General features: G+C 42.6%; 1 protein-coding gene across 1 annotated transcript; it reads right to left on the reverse strand.

Annotated features, from left to right (window-relative positions):
* Positions 1-1,610: 1,610 nt before the first annotated feature.
* Positions 1,611-20,091, reverse strand: Rab39a (RAB39A, member RAS oncogene family). Its single transcript, XM_032910019.1, has 2 exons — positions 19,451-20,091; positions 1,611-3,124 (listed from the first exon to the last, which is right to left on the reverse strand). Exons 1-2 carry the CDS (start codon positions 19,675-19,677, stop codon positions 2,698-2,700), a joined length of 654 nt encoding a protein of 217 aa, XP_032765910.1. The 5' UTR covers positions 19,678-20,091; the 3' UTR covers positions 1,611-2,697.
* Positions 20,092-23,712: the final 3,621 nt, after the last annotated feature.

Genomic DNA, 23,712 nt, shown 5'->3' on the forward strand with positions numbered 1-23,712 from the left:
AGTACTATTAAAAATACACAAATCTAGAAAATGTACAAGTGTTTATATTTTAAAATACAATTAAATACCTACTTCAAAGTTGCACAAAATACTTTCAGACACGATTTTTTGGTTGAATTAATTTTCCCAGGGCTTTCTTGTCTGTTGTTTGCACTTTAGAGAAACACTAATTCAACAGCAGCTCAAGGTAGAAGGACAGCAGGCAAACGCCAGCCAAGAGCTCCCCTGGGCCCATGAGAACACACTGTCTTCTGGTATCTTCACACATAAATAAAAAGAAAGAACTCAAGAAAATTCTTATCCACTGTAAGCATAATGATATGTCCAGAACCAGCATAACACTTGTATTATGCTTTCTTTTTTTTAAAGATTTATTTATTTATTTCATGTATGTGAGTACACTGTCACTGTCTTCAGATACACCAGAGGAGGACATTGGATCCCCATTACAGATGGTTGTGAGCCACCATGTGGTTGCTGAGAATTGAACTCAGGACCTCTGGAAGAGCAGTCAGTGCTCTTAACCACTGAGCCATCTCTCTAGCCCCTGTATTATGCTTTCTGCACTCAAATCTTTAACACCATCTGCTTGATTTTCAGAATAACTCTATAGAATTAAATAAATGAGTCTGGTAGGCTCATTTTATAAACCAGAAAAAAGCAGGCAAAGGTAGCTTAGAGATATGTTTTCTGATTCTTTCCTTAGTGTTCTTTACACCAAACCATTTTGCTTTTCACACACATTAAGTCATTATGGCTTAAGCATAAGAGCCTTACAGTGTCAAAAATGCCAGCTTCATTGGGTAATTAGATACACTTCGCAATTTATAGCATAGAACAGATAGACATATTATAAAACACTGTGATAAAATGTCCTTTCCATGCCTATTCAAGCAGTAAGTTAAAACTTTTAATCCCAGCACACAGAGGCAGAAGCAGGCAGATCTCTAAAGTTAACATCCAGCCTAGTCTACATCCCATTCTGAGTTTGAGGTCCACAAGGGCTCCCAGAGTGAGACCCGGTCTCAAACCTCATGCTAACATATTAAGGAGCTGGGCATGGTGTCATGTACCCAGCACTGGGGAGACTGAGGCAAGTGGATCTGAGCTATATAGCAAAACTATCTGTAAAGAAGAAAAACAATATATTTTTTTTTTTGGTTCTTTTTTTCGGAGCTGGGGACCGAACCCAGGGCCTTGCGCTTCCTAGGCAAGCGCTCTACCACTGAGCTAAATCCCCAACCCCTGAAAAACAATATTTTTAAAAAGAATTGAACATTATTTTATTCACTTAACTGAGTATTTTATCTTCCCTTCTACTAATGAGTTTGTATAATGAATTCTGAATGCTAAATCGAGTTCCTAACACCATTTTTCTTGTTCAGAACATCTTATCCACACTTTTACTGGAAATGGGATAATTTGGAAATTTGAAAAAAAAATACTGTGTATGTATATTGATAATTTTGAAAGTAGTTCAAGGTAAACTGTAATTTTCTTTGAAAATGTCAGTATATAAGCATTGTTAAATTTGGACAATGTACAATAACGTCAAAGTATTTGATATTGAGTGATCCTTTTATTTCCTTACAATATTTGCTTAAAGCACCTCCTTTGAAAATTTAGATACCTTATCAAATGTAAAGATTCCAGGAGCAATAAATCTAGGAACAAAAAGGGAATATAAAACTTACTTTATTATGTTCCAAGAATGGCAACTCTATTTTAAAAAGAAAATGTGTATTTTAGTTCTAGCCAATATTTCTTTAAAAATTATTTATTATATATAAGTACACTGTAGCTATCTTCAGACACACCAGAAGAGGGCATCAGATCCTATTACAGATCATTGTGAGCCACCATGTGGTAGCTGGGATTTGAACTCAGGATCTCTGAAAGAGCAGTCAGTGCTCTTAACCACTGAGCCATCTCTCCAGCCCCTAGTCAATATTTCTAAGACTGCTTTTAAGTACTTTGCTTTTTTCCTGCTCTAGCTTTGATACTGGGGATTGAATCTAGGTTTTCAGAACTAAAGAAACATTCTACCACTGAGCCACAGCCACAGCCTTCGAGTTGTACCTTATGCATTTTCAACATTATTTATTATGGCCCTGTACTTGCTCATGTGTATTTGTATGTGCATGTGTATGACAGCATGCACATGGGGGTCAGGGGACAACTTCAAGGGAAGTGGGTTCTTTCCTTCTACCACAGTGGCTCCAGGAATGAATGAAACTCAAGTCTACAGATCTGGTGGCAAGCTTCCTCACCCAGTGAATCACCTCATTGGCCCTTCAAGTGCACTTTGTTTTCAATACTAGTTAACCCAGGAGAAAATGAATCCTGATACATTCTTTTCAGCTGAATTACATGTATATGAGAAAACCTATTTTCAACTGTCAAGAGGGATGATTAATACCGACACATCTGGGCACTAAGGTCAGCTATACCCTAACAAAGTGAGAAGGGATGTAACTTTGTAGACCCTGGTTTCAAGAAAAAAGTTGTCTCCTTTTCCTCCTAACTTAGCAGACTACCCAGTCTGTTGGTGTTGAGTGGACACAGCGTTGTGTCCACCAGCTTATGAAATGGGTCTGGATGTTGGTAGATGTTCCCTCCTTTTGTCATTCTGCTGTCCATGTTGACATCTATCCAGAGCGACATGTCTGTCTGTGGTAGGTCTTCGACAGGCTGGAGTCAACAGAAGCACTGTTTTCTAGGCTTCACTGCTTCCTCAGAAGAATGCACAGTATTTGGAACGAAACCACTTTTAACCCCTTCCCATCCATCCTGAATACAAATGTCTCCTTTTTTAATAAGTTCATATATGTCTCTTGCCAAGATTGTAAAGGACTCTTCAACATTCGTGGCATCCTTGGCTGAGGTTTCTATGTACTTCATTCCACAGTCCTTTGACAGTTTCTCAGCTTCCTCCCTTGAAACCTGACGTTGTGAAGCTAGATCACATTTATGTCCCACCAGTAGAAATACAATCTGAAAAGGCTGCACATGCATTTTTGCTTCTTCTAGCCAATCTTTCACATGTTCAAAAGACCGTCGGTTAGTAATGTCAAACACTAAAAATCCTCCAACTGAGTTGCGGTAATAGGATCGAGTTATTGATCTGAAAAACAGAAAAGACATGTAAGGACAATGCTCTTCTTCCCTCCTTTGAATAACGAAACACAAAATCAAATTTGAAGACACCTTAATGTCATTTAACTAGAATTTATAAACCCAATATGAAGTATCATAAGTGAACGAAAATATTCTGCTTAACACGTATGCCTATTTCATATGCTGACAGAATATTAAAATAACATTTTTAGATATATAAGAACTTAGGCAGTATATCGTCTTACGGTATCTTATGAGGTTTTATTTTTAAGTATTTGGTAGAAGAGTTAATATAAAATTGAGTTTAGATCATATAGACAAATAGAAAACTAGGGATGTAACTCAGCAGAGTGCCTAGCATGCAGGAAGTCCTGAGTTCAATCCTTAGCACCAAATGTAATACAAATGGTGGCACACTCCTGTAATCCCTTCTCAGGAGGTGAGGGTAGAAGGATGAGAAGTTCAAGACTGGGCTGAGAAGCTAACTTAGTTGGTAAAGTGCTTGCCAAGAAAGCATGAACATCTGAGTTTGGTCCCTAGAACTCATGGTTTTTGTTTTTGTTTTTGTTTTTGTTTTTTTTAAAGTGTGTGTGGTGGCTCAAAATTGTAATCCTAGCACCTGGGAGTCAGGGACAGGCAGACCTCTGGGACTTGCTGTCCAGGCAGCTAGTATATTTGGGTGAGTTCTAGGCCAGTGAGAAACAGGACTCAAAAACCGTAAGATAGAGACACCAGGCAGTGGCCCATGCCTTTAGCCTTGGAGGCAGAGGTATATCTTGAGTTCAAGGCCAGTCTGCTCTAGAACAGTCGGCTACACAAAGAAAACCAGTCTCAAAAACAAAACACACGGGGTTGGGGATTTAGCTCAGTGGTAGAGCGCTTGCCTAGGAAGCGCAAGGCCCTGGGTTCGGTCCCCAGCTCCGAAAAAAAGAACCAAAAAAAAAAAAAAAAAAAAAACAAAAAAAAAAACACCCTAAAAAACCACCCCCAACACACACACATACCTGAGATTGACCTCAGGTCTCTACACTCACTACACACATTTGCATGAGCCTCTGCACGCACACATAAACAAGTATATATGTATACAACACACACGCACACACACACACACACACACACACGCACAAATGTCTTCTTTGTCTACCTACATAATGAGTTTGAGGCCAGACTGAAATACTTGAGGCAGAACAGAACAGAACAGAACAGAACAAAACAAAACAAGACAAACAAAAAAACCAAACACAAAACAGCAGAGAGGATGCAAAGGGAGAACTTGTAGGATACTAAATCAAATCTTAAAATATCTCCTATGGGCGGGTGGGGAAAAAAAATCTCTCCTATCCTGTAATTCAGTAAGGCTCTTATGTCTTTCACACTCCCATTTCTCCTTCAATAGTTCAAGAAATGAGAAGCCTTCTCTGCCATTGACTCCTTTCTCATATAATTCCACTGAACTGTTAGCACACTGCTATTATATTTACACCAATTCATATATGTGATGACTGAATATGTAAGTATGTCTGACTCAGTTCATAGTTCCTTGAAGGTTAAACATATTTTATACATGTGTCTTACATCATATTGGCTGGTAAATCCTAGATGTCACAAAACGTTTGCTGTGTGGGACTAACTAGTTAAAATGGTGATGGGAAGTGCCAAATGCCGAGGAACTCTTGAGGGTCAGGGTCCAAGCTGTCAGTGTTCCACACTAAACTCATCTACTTGTCCAAGACCAGAGACCTCTATGACGGTACAGTGGGATCCTATATCCTTGTCTTCTGCATTATTCTCATCCCTGAAGCCACAGTAGTTCAGTGACTCAACAGTACGTGTGCCTTTGCTTCTACGGCAGGGGCTTTTGGTTAATAAGTACTAGTCTAGCACTCATGAGGCCCCAGGTTCAAGACCTAACACTCCTAGGAAAAACAAAACAAAACAAATTTGCTTTCTGAATGCAGAGAAAGTGTCTACCCTCCCCCCTTTATTCACTACCTCCCAGTTTTTCCTCAAAATTCTTAGCATATTCCCAAGTGACACCCCTCCCCACTCCTGTACTTTCATCCATCTTTCTTTTTTCATAATATTTTCATTAATAATTTTAGAATTTCACATCATGCACACCAATCACACTCACTTCCTAGTCTTTCTAGGTCCATTCCCCACCTTTATGACCCACCCCCTTAAAAAAAGAAAAGAGGGGCTGGGGATGTAGCTCAGCGGTAGAGCGCTTACCTAGGAAGCGCAAGGTCCTGGGTTCGGTCCCCAGCTCCGAAAAAAAGAACAAAAAAAAAAAGAAAAGAAAAGAAAAGAAAAGAGCCACAAATTTAATTTATGTTGCCTATACACTCACTGAAGCATGGTCAAACTCCAGTAACCAGCCCCTTAAAGAAAACTAGGTTTTTCTGCCAACCCACCAGAAGCCCAGGATTGTGGAGAGCTACACTTCAGCATCCTTACTATTTCTTAAGAGTTCTCTTCTATGGTTTCCTGTCTAGGTTGTTACCGTTCTTTGTTGTAGGGATGGGCTGGGGACTGTCACTGCAGCCTTCTACATCCCTCAGTCTCACCTGTGAGTCTGCAGTCAGGCATCCTACTATAAAAATGGCTTCCTTGCCCTTTATAGTCAGGGGAGCGCAGACCTCGGATATCCATATGGTCTTTGGAGTCAGCATGTACTTACAGACCTCAGCATGGTCTCTGGTGGCAGTACAGACCACGGGGTATCAACACGGCCCTCTGCTGTAGCACCAACCACAGACGCCATCATGGCCAAGGACATCAACATGGTCTCTAGAGCTACACTGGCCAAGGACAACGATATGCTCCACAGCAGCAGCTCATCACAGGGACATCAACATGGCCTCCTCAGGTGACAGCACACATCAACATGCCCTCTGGCAGCAAGATCCATAGATATCAACGTGGCTTCAGGCCATAGACATGTGCATGGCCTTCAGTGGTAACACAGGCCATGGACGTCAACATAGTCCTTAGCTTCTGCAGGAGCACAGATGAAGACATGGCCCCCTTGGCACACCAGACATCTGCATGGGCCTTAGTGGTAACATTAGCTTTCTCACACACTTGTCATTGCCTCATGTCTCTAGTTCTGTCTCTTTCCATGCACACACACCTCTCCGTTCCCCCATCTTTCCCACCTCTCCATTGCATATTCATTCGTTGTAGCATTGGAAACTGCAGTGTGTCACAAAGTTTTTGTTTTCTTCTCTAACAGCTTCACATGCAAATATTCATTGCATCAGTCTGGTTCGGGCGTCTGGTTTCTGACACACTATAAATACTGGACCATAACTGAGACTTAGATATTCTGTTGTTGCCCAGAGTCGAGGTGATTTTATGGCTAAGCTGGCTGGGGGCTTGGGGAGGGCAGGTTCTGTGCAAGTTCCAGGCTGCCACATGCCTCCCTACCTCAGCCGCATCATAGGATAGGCCCTATCCAGTGATGATATCTGGTTCTGCAGGACCAGCTGCTCCACCTGCTCCAGCAGCTCACAGATGGATAGATGTTAGGGTGGACCTACTCAAAGCATTGGGTCTGGGCCCAGATGGCAGCAGAGTTGGTCAGTCCTCATGGGGCTTCTGCCAGCCATGAGGGGCTTCCGCTGCCATCTTCTATCTTTAAGACATGGTTTTCCAAGTCTAGGACAGCCTAGGACTTCTATGCAGCCCAGTTGCTCCTAATTCAGCCTCCTGAGTGCTGGAATTGTAGACATGCACCATCATGCCAGACTCTGGCTAGGCCTCAGGAAGATTCCGAGCCAACCCCTCCCCCAGTTATTCCCTCCAATCCCTGCTGTAAACAAATCCTCTGCTCCTTTGAAACTGAGGCCATCTGCTAGCATCTGTCAGTTCTGGGGCAATCTCTACGGAGATTTTAGCACTTGACTTTTCTCTGTCTCAAGTCCTGTCATTCTGCTGATATCCACGGCTACTCTGGTGAGCTGTTCAACAGTACCTGTTCCTAGATTTTCTCATCTCTAATGGCCTAGGTTTGGGGACCAGTGAGATGAGTGGAGGTGCTCGCTGCCATGCCTGATGACCTGAGTTCAGTCTCAGGGCCCACATGGTGGAAGGAGAGAGCTTACTCTTGCAAGCTGTCTTTTGTCATGTGTATGACCTCACCCAAAATGAGAAAATGTAAAAACAAATTTAACTGCAATTCGTGCCGAGGAGGTGGTTCAGCAGTCCATCATTGAAGTCACTATGAATTAATTATACCCAGTCCCAAGTGGTGCCAAGGAACACTGCTGGGACTCTTGCATGGCTTCCTCCTATACCCCTCCTTTCCACTCGCTCTGTGCACGCTACTGGATGGCTAACTGAGAGGCATGAAGGGCCATGTCTGTTTTGTTTACTGTTGAATACCCACTGCTCTTCAAGTGCATAGAACAGAATGATCTTCTAGTATCTTTGTGAATGAATGAATGAATGAATGAATGAATGAATGGCTGATCTGGTTAGGGTCACCAACACAGCTGATGAGGAAAGAAGAGACATGACAGAATAATGAAAGTCAGGATAAAGAGATAAGAGCAGTACAAAAATGTTGTCTAACATGCCATCCATTAGTAGTTTGACCTCATGTTTTACATAACAGCATTTGCTATCGGTATTTGGAGAGGCGAATTAACATATAGTGGTCAGTGATCTCAGTAAAGTTTTTTGTGGGAACTGACTCTTAAGCTGAAGACATGTAGATGAGACCAAAGAAAGTGAGTTGTAGGAGCTTTTAAAATTAACTAGCTGGGCATGATAGTGTGCACCTTTAAAGACACCACTTGGGAAGCAGAGGCAAGTAGATCTCTGTGAATTTGGGGCCAACCAGGGATACACAGTGACATCCTATCTCAAAAAAACCATCATCATCATTGCAGCCGTCATTATCATCATCATAACCATCACTGTATATGTATGATGCATTCGTGTGGACTTGCTACAGCATGCATGTGAAGGCCAGAGCACAAATATAAGGATTCAATTCTTTCCTTCCATCCTTCTCTGGTGTCTTAGGGTTTCATTGCTGTGAAGAGACACCATGACTGAGGCAACTCTTACAAAGGCTAACATTTAACTGGGCCTGGCTTACACTTTCAGAGGTTCGGTCCATTGTCATCACAGTGGGAAGCATGGCAGCGTGCATACCACACTGGGAGGAGCCTGAGCATAAGGAAGCCTCAAAGCCCACCTTCACAGTGATACCCTTCCTCCAATAAGGCCACACCTCCTCCAATAAGGCCACACCTCCTAATATTGTCACTGCCTATGACCAAGCATTCAAACACGTGAATCTCTGGGGGGCCAAACCTATTCAAACCACCACATATGAGTTCTGGGATTAAACTCAGGTTACCAGGCTTGTACACCACCTTATAGTTGTATTTGTATATCTTATGCCCCTGCCAAGAAGAAAGATAGGTTTTTTTTAATCTTAGAAGAAATTTTTATAGAATAATATACTTCTCTGACCCATAAGTGTGAGACCCAGAAGGTATTACCTTTAACAGGTGAAGTACCTTCATTTGGTCTATGCCAGCAGTTCTCAACCTGTGGTCATAACCCCTTTGGGGGGTCAAACAACTTTCACAGGGGTCAACTAGGATCACAATGGAAGGAAATTTACAGTTATTAAATAGCAACAACAATAATTTTGTGGTTGGGGGATCACAACATGAGGAACTGTATTAAAGGATTGTAGTAGCATTAGGAGGGTTGAAAATCACTGATATATGCTATAATGAAAGCAACTTTGCCATCTAAGCCATCAGATCTCATGGTGTCAGCCTCAAGTGTACACAGCAGAATGAGATGTTCTATTAAGCCCAGGGAAGACTCCAATGAACACTCATAGGAGTGACATTTTATACCAGAGACATGCTCTTTGTCAAAGCTTATTACACCTTTGAAATAGTTCCTGGCTCATAACCTGGCTTGAAAGAGACTCAATGCCTATCTATAGACTACCAAATGACTGTGCAACTTGGACGCTCACTGTGAGCAGGGTATTCTTTGATTCACCAGGCTTGCGCTTTGTCACTAGACAGACAGACAGACAGGAGGGAAGAAGGGAGGGAAGGAAAGAGGGAGGAAGGGAAGGAGAGGGGGAGAGGGAGAGAGAGAGAGAGAGGGAGGGAGGGAGGGAGAGAGAGAGAGAGAGAGAGAGAGAGAGAGAGAGAGAGAGAGAGAGAGAGCAAGTTAGCACCAGTCAGCTCCACTTCTTTGGTGAGCTTAAAGATAAGTGGAAAAGGGAAACTCCCATTTGGAAAGCTTCTGTGACTCCACGCATGGTCTACTCTTTCTAGAGGACAGATGTGGCATAAGATCCACAGCAACTCATTAGCACAGGCTAAGGGGTTGTCATATCAGACACAAACGCCACGATCAGAGCATTGGTTATAGAGATGTTTGAGGGATGTGTTGATGAAATGTAGTGAACACTCATAGCTTATATGAAAGCTCACCAAAAGGCTCCTCCATAGAGGAATCTTGATAATCAAAATATTCTGTCCTGCCATTGTCAGTAAAGATTTTCACTCTAGTTTGAATGAAAAGTGGCCTTGGGAGCTGTGCCAGGGTTTGAGGGACTTCCCCTTATCCAGGTTGGCCTGGGCCATCCCTGTTTGCTACCCACATCTCCAGCAGCCACTGATGTGAGAAGTTGGGCAGTCTCACTGTAAAGGATTTACTCTGGAATCAGGACATCTTAGCAGCCATCCATGAAATCACAGAATGCCTCGTTCCTTGCCATGGTACTATATATAGGGCACTGGTTAAAGCATTCGGCTAATCATGGTGACGACGGAAAGGGGGCTAATGTCAACAATGGGATTCCAAGAGCTTGTCACTATCCCTTGAGAGGCAACTGCTCCTGTACAACCTTGGAAAGGTTCATGAAGATTTAGATAATGCCATGCCAGAGGATATCACCTTGCAAGACTCTGGCATGATCCTTCAGAATGTAGAAATTCTAAACTAATGAACAGTACAAGAAGTAGGTTTTTTTTTTCTCTCCACAAGTCAAAGTTGTTGTATGGGAAGGTATGGTTGACGGGTGAGTGACGGAGCCTTTCTCTTTCTCAATTGCATTTAATGAGTCACTAAATCTTTTTTTATTTTCAATCTCTTTTTCGCTTTTTGATAGTGACTCACACTGTAGCAGACTAGGCCTTGAACTCTAGGCAATTCCTCTGCCATCTCCTCCCAAGAACAGGGGTTATGAGTTACCATGTTTGGCATGTGAGTCACTGAATACTGTGAATGCTTTTAATTCTTTTAAATTTTGCTGATAAAGAAGTTTTTGCAGTCAGATGAGGAATGCTTTCACTAGAGAACACTAATGCTTCTACTGAATTAGCCCAGGCTGTCAACTGGCTCCTCGGGTCTTCTTATGGCGGTGGGTGAGCAGTCAGGGAGAGCACACAGCACCATCATGTGGGGACTATAGGCTTCCTGTGGTTCTTTCTGCTCAGAGCTCACAGGATCCACTGGTTCTTCTAAACTTGCTTCTCCAGCTTAGGAACAATCTCATCCATTCTATCAAGGCAGTCTGAGCAGTGGTCAGAGCATCTTTCACTTGTTTCCTATTATGTGTGGAGGTGGGGCTTGTGGGTAATGTGCATATGAATGCATATGCTCACAGAGGTCAGAGGTGTCAGATCTCCCTGGAGATGAGGTTATAGGCACTTGTAAGCTGCTTGATTCAGGTGCTGGGAATTGAACTCAGGTCCTTAGGAAGAGCAGTATGTGCTCTAAACCACTGAGACATCTTTCCATCTCCTCTCTCTCTGCCTCCCTCTCCCTCTCCCTCTCCCTCTCCTACTCCCTCTCCTCTATGTTAGTCAGCCAGACTGTCACCCTGACAAATACCTGAGAAAAGACATTTAAGGGGAGAAATTTTTTTCTCTCATGGTCTCAGAGCCTTATGCCCAAAGTCCCTTGACCCCACTGTGTGGTAAGGGAAAAGCATCACAGGAGACAGGGTGTGGAGGAGCAGAACTGCTCACCTAAGGATCGTAGGGACAAAGAAGGAGAGGAGAGGGAGATGAGAGAACTGTAGAGATAGAGGAAAGTGATAGGCAGAGGGGGATGAAGAGAGAGAAAGAACACACCCACTCCAGGGACAAGCATCTTTCAGTGACATTTCTCTCAATCACTCATCACTTCTTCACATCACCATCAAACTATGACAGCATCAGGGGATCAATCTAGTCATTAGGTCAGGATTCAGTCTCCCAAGCCCACCAGCTGGCAAACAAGTCCCTTTCATACAAGCTTTGGGGGACATCTCAAATCCAAGTTGTCACACATCTTTAATTTTCAAGTGTATAGTACAGTATTGTTAATTTTAAGGACAATGTTCTCTGCTCTTCAGGTCTCTAAATCTAGATCTTTCTTGATCGCTCTATTTCCTGCTTCCTTAGGTTTGACAAGTTAAATGCTTCTAGAACCATGCGTTACATGGCTTCTGACATCTCTCCAGCTCTTCCCAACATTCACTGCATAGCCCAGGCTGGCCTCAAAGCTGGCCTTAGCTTTCCAGTGCTGAGATTATAGGTGTGTGCCACCATGCTCAACATGGCTACTAGAGTTTTAGCTGCTGAATTCTCTTTCTTTCTCTTTTCTCCAGAGATAATGTATACATGAGTAATTGCTAGCAGCCTCAGAGCCCACTTGGATTTATAAAGACTTACTTAATGTTTGATTAATGTAACAAACTGAGAGTGGACTTCTATGGGGAATTTGGAGTCTTTTGGCACAAAGAACAATTATTAAGGTTCTAAAAATATATAAACGATATCTCAAACAGCTCCCTCATTTTTTGGCAAGCCATGAAAAGAAGATGATGTTGCTGTATGGAGGACAACACTCCACAGGCCCTGGAGTGCTTGGATTTATAGCAGTGTCATATATAAATATTTAAATTATATAGTGTTTGTGTGTCATCATGAACTTTGCTGGATGGACCTCAGGCTCTTTAAGACACTGGGCATCTGCCGACTTGGGTTAAGTGAATCAGATGCTCCTCCTGGAAATGCCCATCTTGTGGCTTTGCCAACTGTAAAATAGGCATTTAGAAGACAAAAGTGCTTTGATGCTGAAGACCGTTGGCAGCTAGCAGCCCGCAGATGCATTAGCCTCTTTCCCAGCCAGGGCGGTGTGTTCTGACTGCCCTTGTGGGAACAGGCAATGTGCTGCCATCACTCGCTTGCCCCTTTTGCCTTGTAATGCTGACCCTTAGGACTGCTTACAACGAAAGTCTGCCCTCGCGTTTTAGCAGGGCTCAGTGCCTGCCCTTGCCTGGGATTCTGAAACTCAACGCTTTGAAGTTAGGCTAGTCTTTCTTCACGCAAACATTAATAATTCTGGCATCTTCCCAATTAAAAAAAATTAGGTTGTGGTTACAAAGGTTCCAAGAGATACTGAGAAGGGACTGATAGGCTCCATTTTCCCTTTGAATATGTCATTCAATCCACTCCCCTGTGGACACGTTTTATTTCTCTTTCACGATACATCCTCATTTGGTAATAGTGTTGCTCTTGCCATCCCCAGTATTCTAGTTGCTGTTTTTTGTTCTTATTCTCCATAGCAATGAATACATTCATTTTCAGCTTATTTGATTATATCTCAACTCTCCCCCCCCCATTAGAAAATGAGGTCCACAGAGCTAGTCATGGTAGTGTATGCCTATAATCCCAAGACTGAGAGGGTGAGGCAGGAGAATCATGAGTTTGAAGCCAGCTTCGGCTATGTACAACCCTGCATAAACAAATGCATGCCATTTTATATGAATGCTGAAGCTTTGAACTCAGGTTCTCCTGCTGAAACAGCAAGCTCTCCGATCACTGAGCCAGCTCCCAGCCCCTAATCCAGTGCTTCTGGTATCTTCTGCAGAAAAGTAATGCCTGGCTTCTCAGAATATTTTTTTATATAATAAAATGGATTATCAGAAACAATTAAATACTACCCATAGATAGCAGTTCATAGAGATCTGTAACTTCAATCCCAGGGCATCTGACTCCTTCTTCTGGCCTCCATGGGCACTTCATACATGCGGTACACAGACATACATGGGGGGGGGGAGACACAGAGAGAGAGACAGAGAGAGACAGACAGACAGACTTTTTATGCAAGCCAGCTAGCTATGAGCTATAATATCATGGACAAGTCAAAGATTCTCTACACATTAATTATCTTACTTAGAAAATGGCACTTAGAGGAGGAGGCAGGAGGAGCAGGAGTTCAAGGGTTTAAGGGGATTTTAAGGGAATGACTACAAAGTCAGTTGGAATCAGCCTAGATCTTATGAGACCATTTTTCATCAAAAATAAATATATTTAGTTTCATTAAAAAATAAACCTGCTAATAGTGCATTGAAAACTATTTCATGGAAAAAGTAGTGGGCAAAACCTATAATCTGAGAATCTATAATCTTTCTTCATATGCTTTCTTTTACAGCTAGGGTAGTTCTTGGGGGGCCACCCACTGTCTCCCCCACCCCTGCAGCATTCTCTCTTAGTTTCATAGAAGAGGTTTCAGTTTGGGTCATGTACTACACTTCTGTATATCTGAGGCACGCACCTATGTTTGAAGCTATACTTCAGCCTTATCTACATGACCCATATCACACTAATGTATATGTATCCTGTAAGTGTATCCTGTATCTGTGAAAAGGGGATGCACTGGGAAGGGCTAATCAGAAGAAAGGAATGCAGTAGGAAATGCTTCCTTTGCAAGCACGAGGACCTGAATTTGGGTCCACAGCACCCATGTTTAAAAAAAAAAAAAAAAGGCTGGCACAGCAGCATGCACCTGAAACCCCAGCACTGAGGAAGTGGAGACCTGGAGTTCACTGACCCTTACTGTCTACAACCTTCTGCTAAGTTAATTGGCCAGCTAACTCATTAGTAGGTCTGCTATTGCTTCCCATTAAAAAAAAAAAAAGCCTCTGCTGCTTCTTTATACTGCTTGGTAAATAGTTATTCCTGAGGGGGCTGGAGAGATGGTTAAGGGCACTGACTGCTCTTCCAGAGGTCCTGAGTTCAATTCCCAGCAACACATGGTGGCTCACAACCATCTGTAATGAGATCTGATGCCCTCTTCTGGTATGTCTGAAGATAGCTACAGTGTATTTATACATAATAAATAAATTAATCTTTAAAACAAACAAACAGTTATTCCTGATTGCATGGTTTGAAAGAGCCCAGTAAATCGACCAATTTAATAACAACAACACATCTCTTTGTGGCAGTATTTCTTAACAGCTTTCTTTCTTCTGTGCTAGGATCAAGCCTAGAGCCTAGGGAATGGCAAAGAAGAACTCTGTCACTGAGCTACATACAGCTTTAGTCCTTGGTATTTTGAGACTAAGTCTTACTAGGTAGCCTATGCTGGCTTCAAACTTACAGTCCTGCCTCTGCCTCCCAGATGCTTAGGTCACCATCATACCTGGCTTCCTAGATGCTCTGATATGGGGTTTTAAAGGAACGTTAAAGTTATAGAGATTTCTAAATACATTTGATTATCCAGGTCATCCTTTGAAAAGAATCACCAGGGTTCAAGCACATCTTGAGAGGATGTTGAAGAAGGCGTCAGCCCCTGAGCATTACAATTAGTGCCTATAATTGTACTACCCAAAAAGTCAGACAATATGAAAAAAAAAATGGCCAAATTTGGCTTGAAATCCACAAGTCTCATGGTGCATGTGTGGATTCAATATTGCTACAAGGTTTTTTCACCATATATATTAGACCGCTTTCTGCTACTGTGACAAGATATGAGGCTAGATACAGTATAAAGAAAAGCAGTTCACCTAGCAGCATGACACTGGGTTTTGTGAGGTCCCCTCTGGCTGCATAACATCAGGGTAGGTGACATCCTTGTGGTTGCATGTTTGAGAGGAAGATATCACATAGCAAGACAAGGTGCCAGAAAGCCAAAAGGGGCCGGACTCAATCTTTTGACGTTACCTTTTTTTTTTTCTTTTTTTTTCCGGCTGGGCTGGGGACCAAACCCAGGGCCTTGCGCTTGCTAGGCAAGCGCTCTACCACTGAGCTAAATCCCCAACTCCGGATTCAATCTTTTGAAAGAACTTATTTTCATGAAACTATTTGGGGTTCCATGAGAAATTACTTTTTAAAAATTCTCTATCCTAAATTTTTCTTTTAAAATTTTGTTTCATGAATTAATTTATGGGGGGAAGGCATCTCCTTACCCACATCCCACATGGAGGTCAGAGGACAACTTGCTCCAAGAGCCAATGCTCTCTTTATACCATGTGGGTTCCAGGAGCCAAACATAGGTTATGAGCTTTGTCCCTTTATCCACGGACAAAGGTCTCTTGCAGACCCTTGCATGAGAAATGACTTGATCCTTCCCAAGGATGATGTAGCCAGTGACCCAATAATTTTACTCTATAGCCCCCTACATTTTGAGTCTTAACACCTCTTACCTTTTACGGATTACATGGTGAATTTGTTTGAGACTAGTGGTGTCAACACATGAAGGATGAACATTAGCACTTTATATTACATAAATGTATTTTATGGAAAAAAATCAAAATCTATATTCTTCTACTTAATACCTTTCCATGTTTTTAGCGCTTCCTGTATACTTATGAACACTGTATTGCCCTTGATGTGATGGGGCACACCTTTAATAAGAGCCCTGGGGACAAAGGCAGCAGGCTGTCTGAGTCCAAGGCCAACCTGCTCTATAGTGGGTTCTCAGAGCTACAAAGAGAGAGAGAGACGACAACAACAATAACCAAACAGTCAAAAACCTAGCCAAACAAATATTGCATTAAACATGGTTTTTATTTCTTTTACTGCTCAACTTTCCCCAATATATTAAAAATTATAGGTCTGGAGAGATGGTTCAACAGTTAAGAACACTGGCTGCTCTTCCAGAGGTCCTGAGTTCAATTCCCAGCAACCACATGGTGGCTCACATCCATCTGTAATGGGATCTGATGCCCTCTTCTGGTGTGTCTGAAGACAGCTACAGTGTACTCATATAAATAAATAATACAAAAAGTAATATATATATATAAAGTGGTGATGGCCAGTTCCCCTTTAACATTCATAATTCTAAACTCTCCTTTCCCACTTCCTAGATATATAGTGGCACTCTTTCTCATTGAACTAAGGTTCTTCATGGGATCCTAAGTATTGTATCAAATCAAACCAATATCCTGATTTGATTTGATTTTATTATTTTTTTTTCTTTTCTATTTTTCGGAGCTGGGGACCGAACCCAGGACCTTGCGCTTGCTAGGCAAGCGCTCTACCACTGAGCTAAATCCCCAACCCCTTTTTTTTTTTAAGAAAGAGTCTCACTATGTAGCATTTGGTTGGCCTGCAGCTCTGTGTTGACAAGACTGCCTTGTAAGTCACAGACTTGTTTGCCTCTGCTTCCAAAATGCTGGGATTCAAGGCTTGTACTACCATGCCCAGCAATGTTCTCTTTTGAGACAAGTCTGGTTGTGTAGCTTGGGCTGGCCTTGAACTTATGATCCTGCTTCAACCTCTGAATGATGGGCAAGTGTCACCATGCCCAGCAGATCTTGTTCCTTTTCTGTTATGCTGGTAGTTAAAACCCACCAGAGTGTTAATTTAAATACTGTGGGGCTGGAGAGATGGCTTAGCAGGTAAGGGCACTGACTGCTCTTCCAGAGGTCCTGAGTTCAATTCCCAGCAACCACATGGTGGCTCATAACCATCTGTAATGAGATCTGATGCCCTCTTCTGGTATGTCTGAAGACAGCTAGAGTGTACTCATATACATTAAATAAATAAATCTTTTTTTAAAAAAAATTAAATACTGTAAAGTAAAACTGATGGTGATAATTACCCACTGGTCACTTTTTTGTTCTGTAATATATTTCAAACTGCATCATGAGCCCTCTAGGGTAAATTCCTTTTTCCTTTATGTCTAATCACCAGTAAACCTAATACAATACTTCTCACAAATTCCTCAGGTTATGACTGTAATGACAGACATGTGTCTTCAAGTACCCTTGAAGGTAATAAAACATGCCAGGAGACCCATGATTCAAAGATAATATCTGCATTTTGTAGAAGATGACTTAACAGTAATTGTTCAGAATGCCGTTTTATGGTGAGGCGTTCTGCTAAATGCTAGAAAGGCAACTATTGTAGGTAGCTACTGAAATATGTATTTATGAATATATCATTGGTAAAGAGCCAAAAAAACCAGAGTATGACTCATCATAAATGTTCTCTAACTGTCCTTGCATTATTGGGTGGTTTTAATAATGTATAAATAAAAGGAATTGCTATTTAGATTTTTCTCAAAGGCATTACAAAACCCTCAATTAGCAAAGGTTTACATTCTAATAAATTAATTATCGTTTACCTTCCTGCCAATAGGGTGAGGAATTACTTTTAAGTAAACAATTGGACAGAAGAAGATTTTACTATCTTTAAAGGGTAGAGCAAATGCTCTTATTAAATGCTTTTTTTTCCTTGACCCTGAACTATCTCGGAAGTTCATCTCTGAGTAAGATCACAAATGGAAGAATCTGTAACTGTTCTCAAGAGTAGTTGAACCAGGAGTCTTAGAAATCATAAAGATGTTTTCATCTTACAGATGAAGCACAAATTTATTTTTTTATTTTTTTAAAGATTTATTTATTTAATGTATATGAGTACACTGTAGCTGTTTCAGACACAATAGAAGAGGGCATCAGATCCCATTACAGATGGTTGTGAGCCACCATGTGGTTGCTGGGATTTGAACTCAGGACCTCTGGAAAAGTAGCCAGTGCTCTTAACTGCTGAGCCATCTCTCCAGCCAGAAGCACAAGTTTAAAAAACAAAACAACACTGTTTCAATCGAAGGAAGCAGATTGAAAAGGAAGGGAAAATGTCTTCATGGAATTCAAAACACTCGATGACCTTTAACACCTCTCTGAAAGTTGTTCTTACCGCTTCTATACATCACAAAACACAACTTATATACAAGCAAGAGAAGCGGTAGGTACCCTTGTTATCTCTGTGGATCAGTGGAATCACAATGTCAGACCCAGGAATGGAAACCAAAAAATCCAAAACAAACAACTAAAAAAAACAACCAAAATAAATAACCAAAACAAACCAACCCACTTTTTTTTTTTTTTTTTTTTTGAGATCACAGAGATCTGCCTGCCTCTGCCTCCAGAGTGCTGGGATTAAAGTCTTGTTCTATCACAATCTGGCTGGAAGCCAAAATTTTGAATGTTGAACATTCTACACATGTAGGCTGACCTCTCTTTCAATGGATGTTGGCTGAGTGAGGGGAAGCCATATTTGTGAAGTTCCTTAATGGAGTTCTTTATTTCACAAGCAAAGTACTTGCTAAGAGATATAAAAATGCTTGCCTACAAGACTTCCAATTGATCATGTGATTTTTAAAAACTTGAAATACGCTTTAAATGCGATTTAATCTCAACTATCCAAGGAATTCGGTTTCATTTATCTTCTTTTTCTGTAAGGCCAGTCGACTTTATACAATCTTTCAAGTTCCCAGGTAAACATCCAGAACTAGACTATCTACTTAAGACCGACTCTCTCCATTTAGAAAAGTACTTTCTTCTGTTGTCACACACCAGAACGTTATGAACCCATCAATGAAATAAAGGAAAGGTTGCAGACAACCCTCCGTATTATCTTTTTCACAGCAAAGCGCCAAAGATGACGAATTTCAAAAAGCAACTTCACCCTTTAAACACAAACACACATCCTTAGTTGTGTCAGTGATTCTGATGTTGCATTTAGTTGTTTTCCAAGACCTACTCCCGAGGGTCATGGCCCAGAATTTTCTGATGATCACACTCGGTGCTGTCAGATGTTCAAACCATTACCGCATGCATCTCGCTGTAAACCGTTCCGAGGCAGCTCTGACTGTAACCTCGGCTGGAAATCTGCTTGCTGAAAACTAAAGATTTTTCACAGACTTAGGAACCCCACTTGGCATATTTCCCGGGCCCGAAAGAGCCTTGGTCAAGGCTGGAGAGGAGGTGCTAGGAGGAAGGTGGTTGAGTAAGGGTGTGTGTGCGCAGCGAGCGAAGTCGAGTTTGGGGAGAAGGCAACGGTGGAGCCAAAGGGACCCAAACGCCAAGAGAAGCAGACAGAGCTGGGGAAGACCGGCGACCCTGGTTCGGACAGGAAAGAAGACAGAAAGGGGGCGCAGGAAATCCGCACTAAATAAAGAAGAAACTGCGGAGGAGGAAGTCGCCCCTGGAAGGGGAGGAGCGAAGGGGAAGCGAGCACCGAGCACTAGCACTTTCGAGAGCCTGTGGCGCGTTCCTCCCTACCTGAATCGCTCCTGCCCCGCCGTGTCCCAAAGCTGCAGCTTGATCCTCTTGCCTGGCTCAATCTCCAGGAGGCGCGAGAAGAAGTCCACGCCGACTGTGGGGTCGCAGGCCGGGGAGCGCAGCCCTGGGAAGCGGCCTTGGGTGAAGCGGTGCAGAAGGCACGACTTGCCTACCGTGGAGTCACCGATCACGATGAGGCGGAACTGGTAGATCCAAATAGCCTCCATCGCTTACGTGCCCAGTGCGCTCAGGAGCAAGTTCTGCCGAAGGAACTGTCCCTTCAGCACCTACGAGGCGCGCGCCCGCCGGCTTCCAGCATCTTCCTGCGGCTGCGGCCGCCGCCTGGTAGCCGCCCTCTGGGGAGGGAGGGGCGGGACCGCGGGCAAGGGGCGTGGACTTGTTCTGCTTGGGGCGGGGCTTGGGTGTGAGGGCGGGGTCACGAGTTGGAGAGACCGCAGGTAGGGGTGTGATGGTGGGCCCCAACTGTAAGGAGCTGGAGCTGACGTCTTAGGAGCGGGTCATTGGTCATACGGGGGCGGGGCCTCTAACTAGAGGCGATAGCTTCGGCCTAGGGGATGGGGGAACTAGGAGAACTAGGACAACCGCAGCGTATTCCAGTCCGGATCTTGCAGGAAGTGGACCAGGAAGTGGGTGTGGCGAAAGAACATGACGGCAATAGCAACCAATGAAAATGTACTTAAGGGTTAAACGCCAGAAAGGTCAGCCAATGGGAAGGGAGAGTCATCTTTCACGCATCTACGAAAGTTCCGCAGACTAAGACCCTGATCTTGGAAGTTGGTCAGGCGCTGAACAGGCTTCTATATGGGGATTCATGGTGTTCGGGTTCTCAGAAGATTCCAGTTGGCAGTTTCCTCTGAAGAAAACAGATTTGCAGAACTATTTCTGATAGTTTCTGTGAAAGACTGCCTGTGGCTGTTTTCCATAACATTTTCAGCATTAGAGAAGAGAATTCTAGCCCTATGCTTTGTGGGGCCCTCCGGCCTAAGAAAAACTTAAAATGTTGAGAAGCTCGTACAAGTCATCGCTATTCTCGGTCTTAGCTGCTCTCTGCTTGCATATGACCAATGATCTAATAAACAAAACGAAATTTAAATTTTGGTGAGACCTTACTGTGTTCTCATCTCTTCCCTCAAATTTGATAAGGAAGAAGAGAATTTCTCTTCTGGACTGGGATGTAGCTCAGTTGGTAGAGTTGCCTAGGTTGCCTAGGAACATGAAGACCTGGGTTCAGTTCCCAACTCCATACAAACCAGATATGGGGGCCCATGGTTATAATTCCACCTCGTGGGGCACGAGGATAAGAAGTTTAAGTTCATCCTCAGCTACAGAGTTACAGAACGATTTAGCTTTTAAAAGTCAAATCAAAGTTCGACAGTTTTAAGGTGTGCATTTATAAAACCAACGTTTGTGATGAGAGCTGTATAGCTCAGTGCTAGCACTCTTCCCAGCTTGCATGAAACCCTAGGTTTGATCTTCAATACTGAAAATTTTTTGCCAACCATTTCATTCTTTTCTTGCAACATCTATCACACTCATCCTTACTTCCTTTCTTTGTTTTAGAAGAAGTATGACTTTCAGAGAAGTATTCTTTTTTCTGTTATGCATCTTTACCCCCCCATTAGTTGATCTTTATTTTATGTGGTATGTATCTGACTGTCTCCCCTCTACAATTGTTTCTTCCTCCTTTCTTTCTTTCTTTCTTTCTTTCTTTCTTTCTTTCTTTCTTTCTCTCTTTCTTTCTTACTTTCTTCCTTTCTTTCTCCTTCCTATGTTACTTATTTATTTATTATCTTTGTTTTGTCGAGACAGGGTTTTGTGTGTGTGTGTGTGTGTGTGTGTGTGTGTGTGTGTGTGTGTGTGTGTGTGTAGTCCTGGCTATCCTGGAACTTGCACTGTCGACCAGGCTAGCCTTGAACTCACAAAGATCCACCTACCTCGGCCTCCCTAGTGCTGGGATTAAAAGAGTGCACCACCACCACCACGACCACCACCACCACCACGACCACCATCCAGCTCGACTATTGTTTCTGCTCCTTGATCTGCAAACTACTTGAGTGTTCACAGTCCTAAAGCTAATTAATCAGAACCCCTTCCATGATGCTCCTTTGCTTCCAACATCGTGTTCATTTTCACATATCCAAAAGAGCACTCTACCCTCATTTCTTGTCCACAAGACTATCTTTAACAAGCCTTCACACGCTTTCTATGCCGCAGACTCTCACGCAACAACTACTTCAGGTAACTCTGCGTGAGACCCCCTAATTATCAGATTCAACCACCTGTCCTCATCATCCTTATCTCTGACCACATCATTCTCCCTGACCTCTCAGGACTCCTCCATTAAGGGCAACCAAGTGACAGTTATATCATCTGAGACATGAGTGGCCTTTTTTGGGGAAGGGGGATAAAGATTGTTTCTTTCTGTGAGGTTATGGCAACCTTTTTGTCTGTCTTTTTCTCCTCCTCTTCCTTCTTCCTTTATTTCTCTTCATGAATATGGGTGTTTTGAATGCATTCTGTGGACCATTTAGGGGTTTGGTGCAGACAGAGGTCCAGAAGGGAGCATCAGATTTACAACAGGATGTGAACTAACATGTAGGTGCTTGGTATTGAAGCTGGGGCCAGTGCTCTGAGTTACTGAGCCTAAACTCTTGGTGGTTGGCCTTTCTTTCCTTTGTCTTCCTCTTCCTCTTCTTCCTTTTCTTCCACTTCCTCCCCTTCCTCTCCTTCCTCTTCCTTCTCCTCCTCTTTTTGCTGACCCTTGTTCTTCTAGAAGAATACAAAGGTAGGAATGCTGCTGGCATCTAAAAGGTATTAAGCTGTAGCTCCTGCAGGGCTCCTGTTAGGTGGTGTCTAGACACAGAACAGATTGACTTCTGTTTCTCTATAGAAATAGTTGAGTTGGTTTGGTCTAGAATAGGTGTTCATACATGCTATAATGTGGACCTTAGATGAACCTCAGAGCTCCATATATTAAAATCTTGGTTCCCCAGCTTGCCACTGCTGGGAGGTGATAGAAGGTCTCTAGGTCCTTGGGAAGCATGACTTCAAAATCAGTTCTGATAAAGCCAGGGAGATGGCTCAGTGAGTAAAGTGCTTGCTGCTGGAGTGAGGACCTGCAGTTTGGGCCTGCAGGTGAGTATGACAGCATATACTTGTAACACCAATGTGGGTGGAGCTGAGGGTGAATGTAAGTTGTGTTTGTGTGTGTTAAGTGTTAGAGACAGGGCATATATGATATACATCTACAATGTAGCCAGGAGAATCTGATACACAACTTGCTATATACACGACAGATATACCACCATGTAATATCTGTGAATTGAACTCAGGGACCACTGGAAGAGCAGTCAGTGCTCTTAACTGCTGAGCCGTCTCTCCAGCCCTATCTATTTACATCTAACTATCTATCTATTAAATTTATCTAATTGCATGTGTATGGCTCTTTCGCCTTTGTTTATGTTTATGTATGTGCACCATGTAGATGCCTGGTGCCCATCAAGGTCAGGAAGGGGTGTCAGATCCCTTGGAACTGAAGGTACAAATGGTTGTGAGACACCGAGTGGGTGCTGAGTCCTCTGTAAGAACAATGAGTGCCCTAAACCAGGGAGCCAGCTCTCCAGTCTTGTGTTGTGTTTTAAATTTCAAAACACTTATTTGTTTATGTATTATTTTGTCTGTATGTGCACGCAGAAGCCTGTTCTCTTCTGTGGGATCTAGGAATTGAAGTCAGGCTCTCAGATTTGCAGAGCAAATCTTTACCCATTAAGCATTCAATTGGCCCTCAGTATGGCTTCCTCTTTTAAAAATTTCTAGAAGCTCTTGATACATTAAACTAAAGTACTTAGATTAACTTGGTCATAAATTTGCTGTCAAACTGAAGTTTTCCCACAGTGGCCAGCTGAGAATTTGGAGATAGACCACCGAGGGATTATGTGAAGTGCTTGGAACCTCCCATTCCTCACAGAGACAGCTTAAGCTGGAGCCAAAGCTCTGACTAGAACTGGTTCTGGATCTCATCGAACTACCTAGTGTTTGACACAGAGCTTGTCTAGAGTTTACTAAACAGAGAAACCAAAAATAATTCCATAAAATAAAGCTAGTTTAGACTATGTGTTCGTGTTCTTTGCAATACTCATAAAAATTATAGTTGTTTTCTGGATAGGATTTTCTTTTCTTTCTTTCTTTTAAAAACTGTTTATTGGGCTGGAGAGATGGCTCAGTGGTTAAAAGCACTGACT

Source organism: Rattus rattus, chromosome 8 (assembly GCF_011064425.1).
Source record: "Rattus rattus isolate New Zealand chromosome 8, Rrattus_CSIRO_v1, whole genome shotgun sequence".
Classification (NCBI taxonomy): domain Eukaryota; kingdom Metazoa; phylum Chordata; class Mammalia; order Rodentia; family Muridae; genus Rattus; species Rattus rattus.

Bases quoted from the DNA above. Each gene is read 5' to 3' on its own strand.
- Rab39a (XM_032910019.1), bottom strand. From the start codon at position 19,677: ATGGAGGCTATTTGGATCTACCAGTTCCGCCTCATCGTGATCGGTGAC. The intron at 3,125-19,450 runs GTAGGGAGGAAC...TCTGTTTTTCAG, and splicing joins GCGGGGCAGGAGCGATTCAG to ATCAATAACTCGATCCTATT.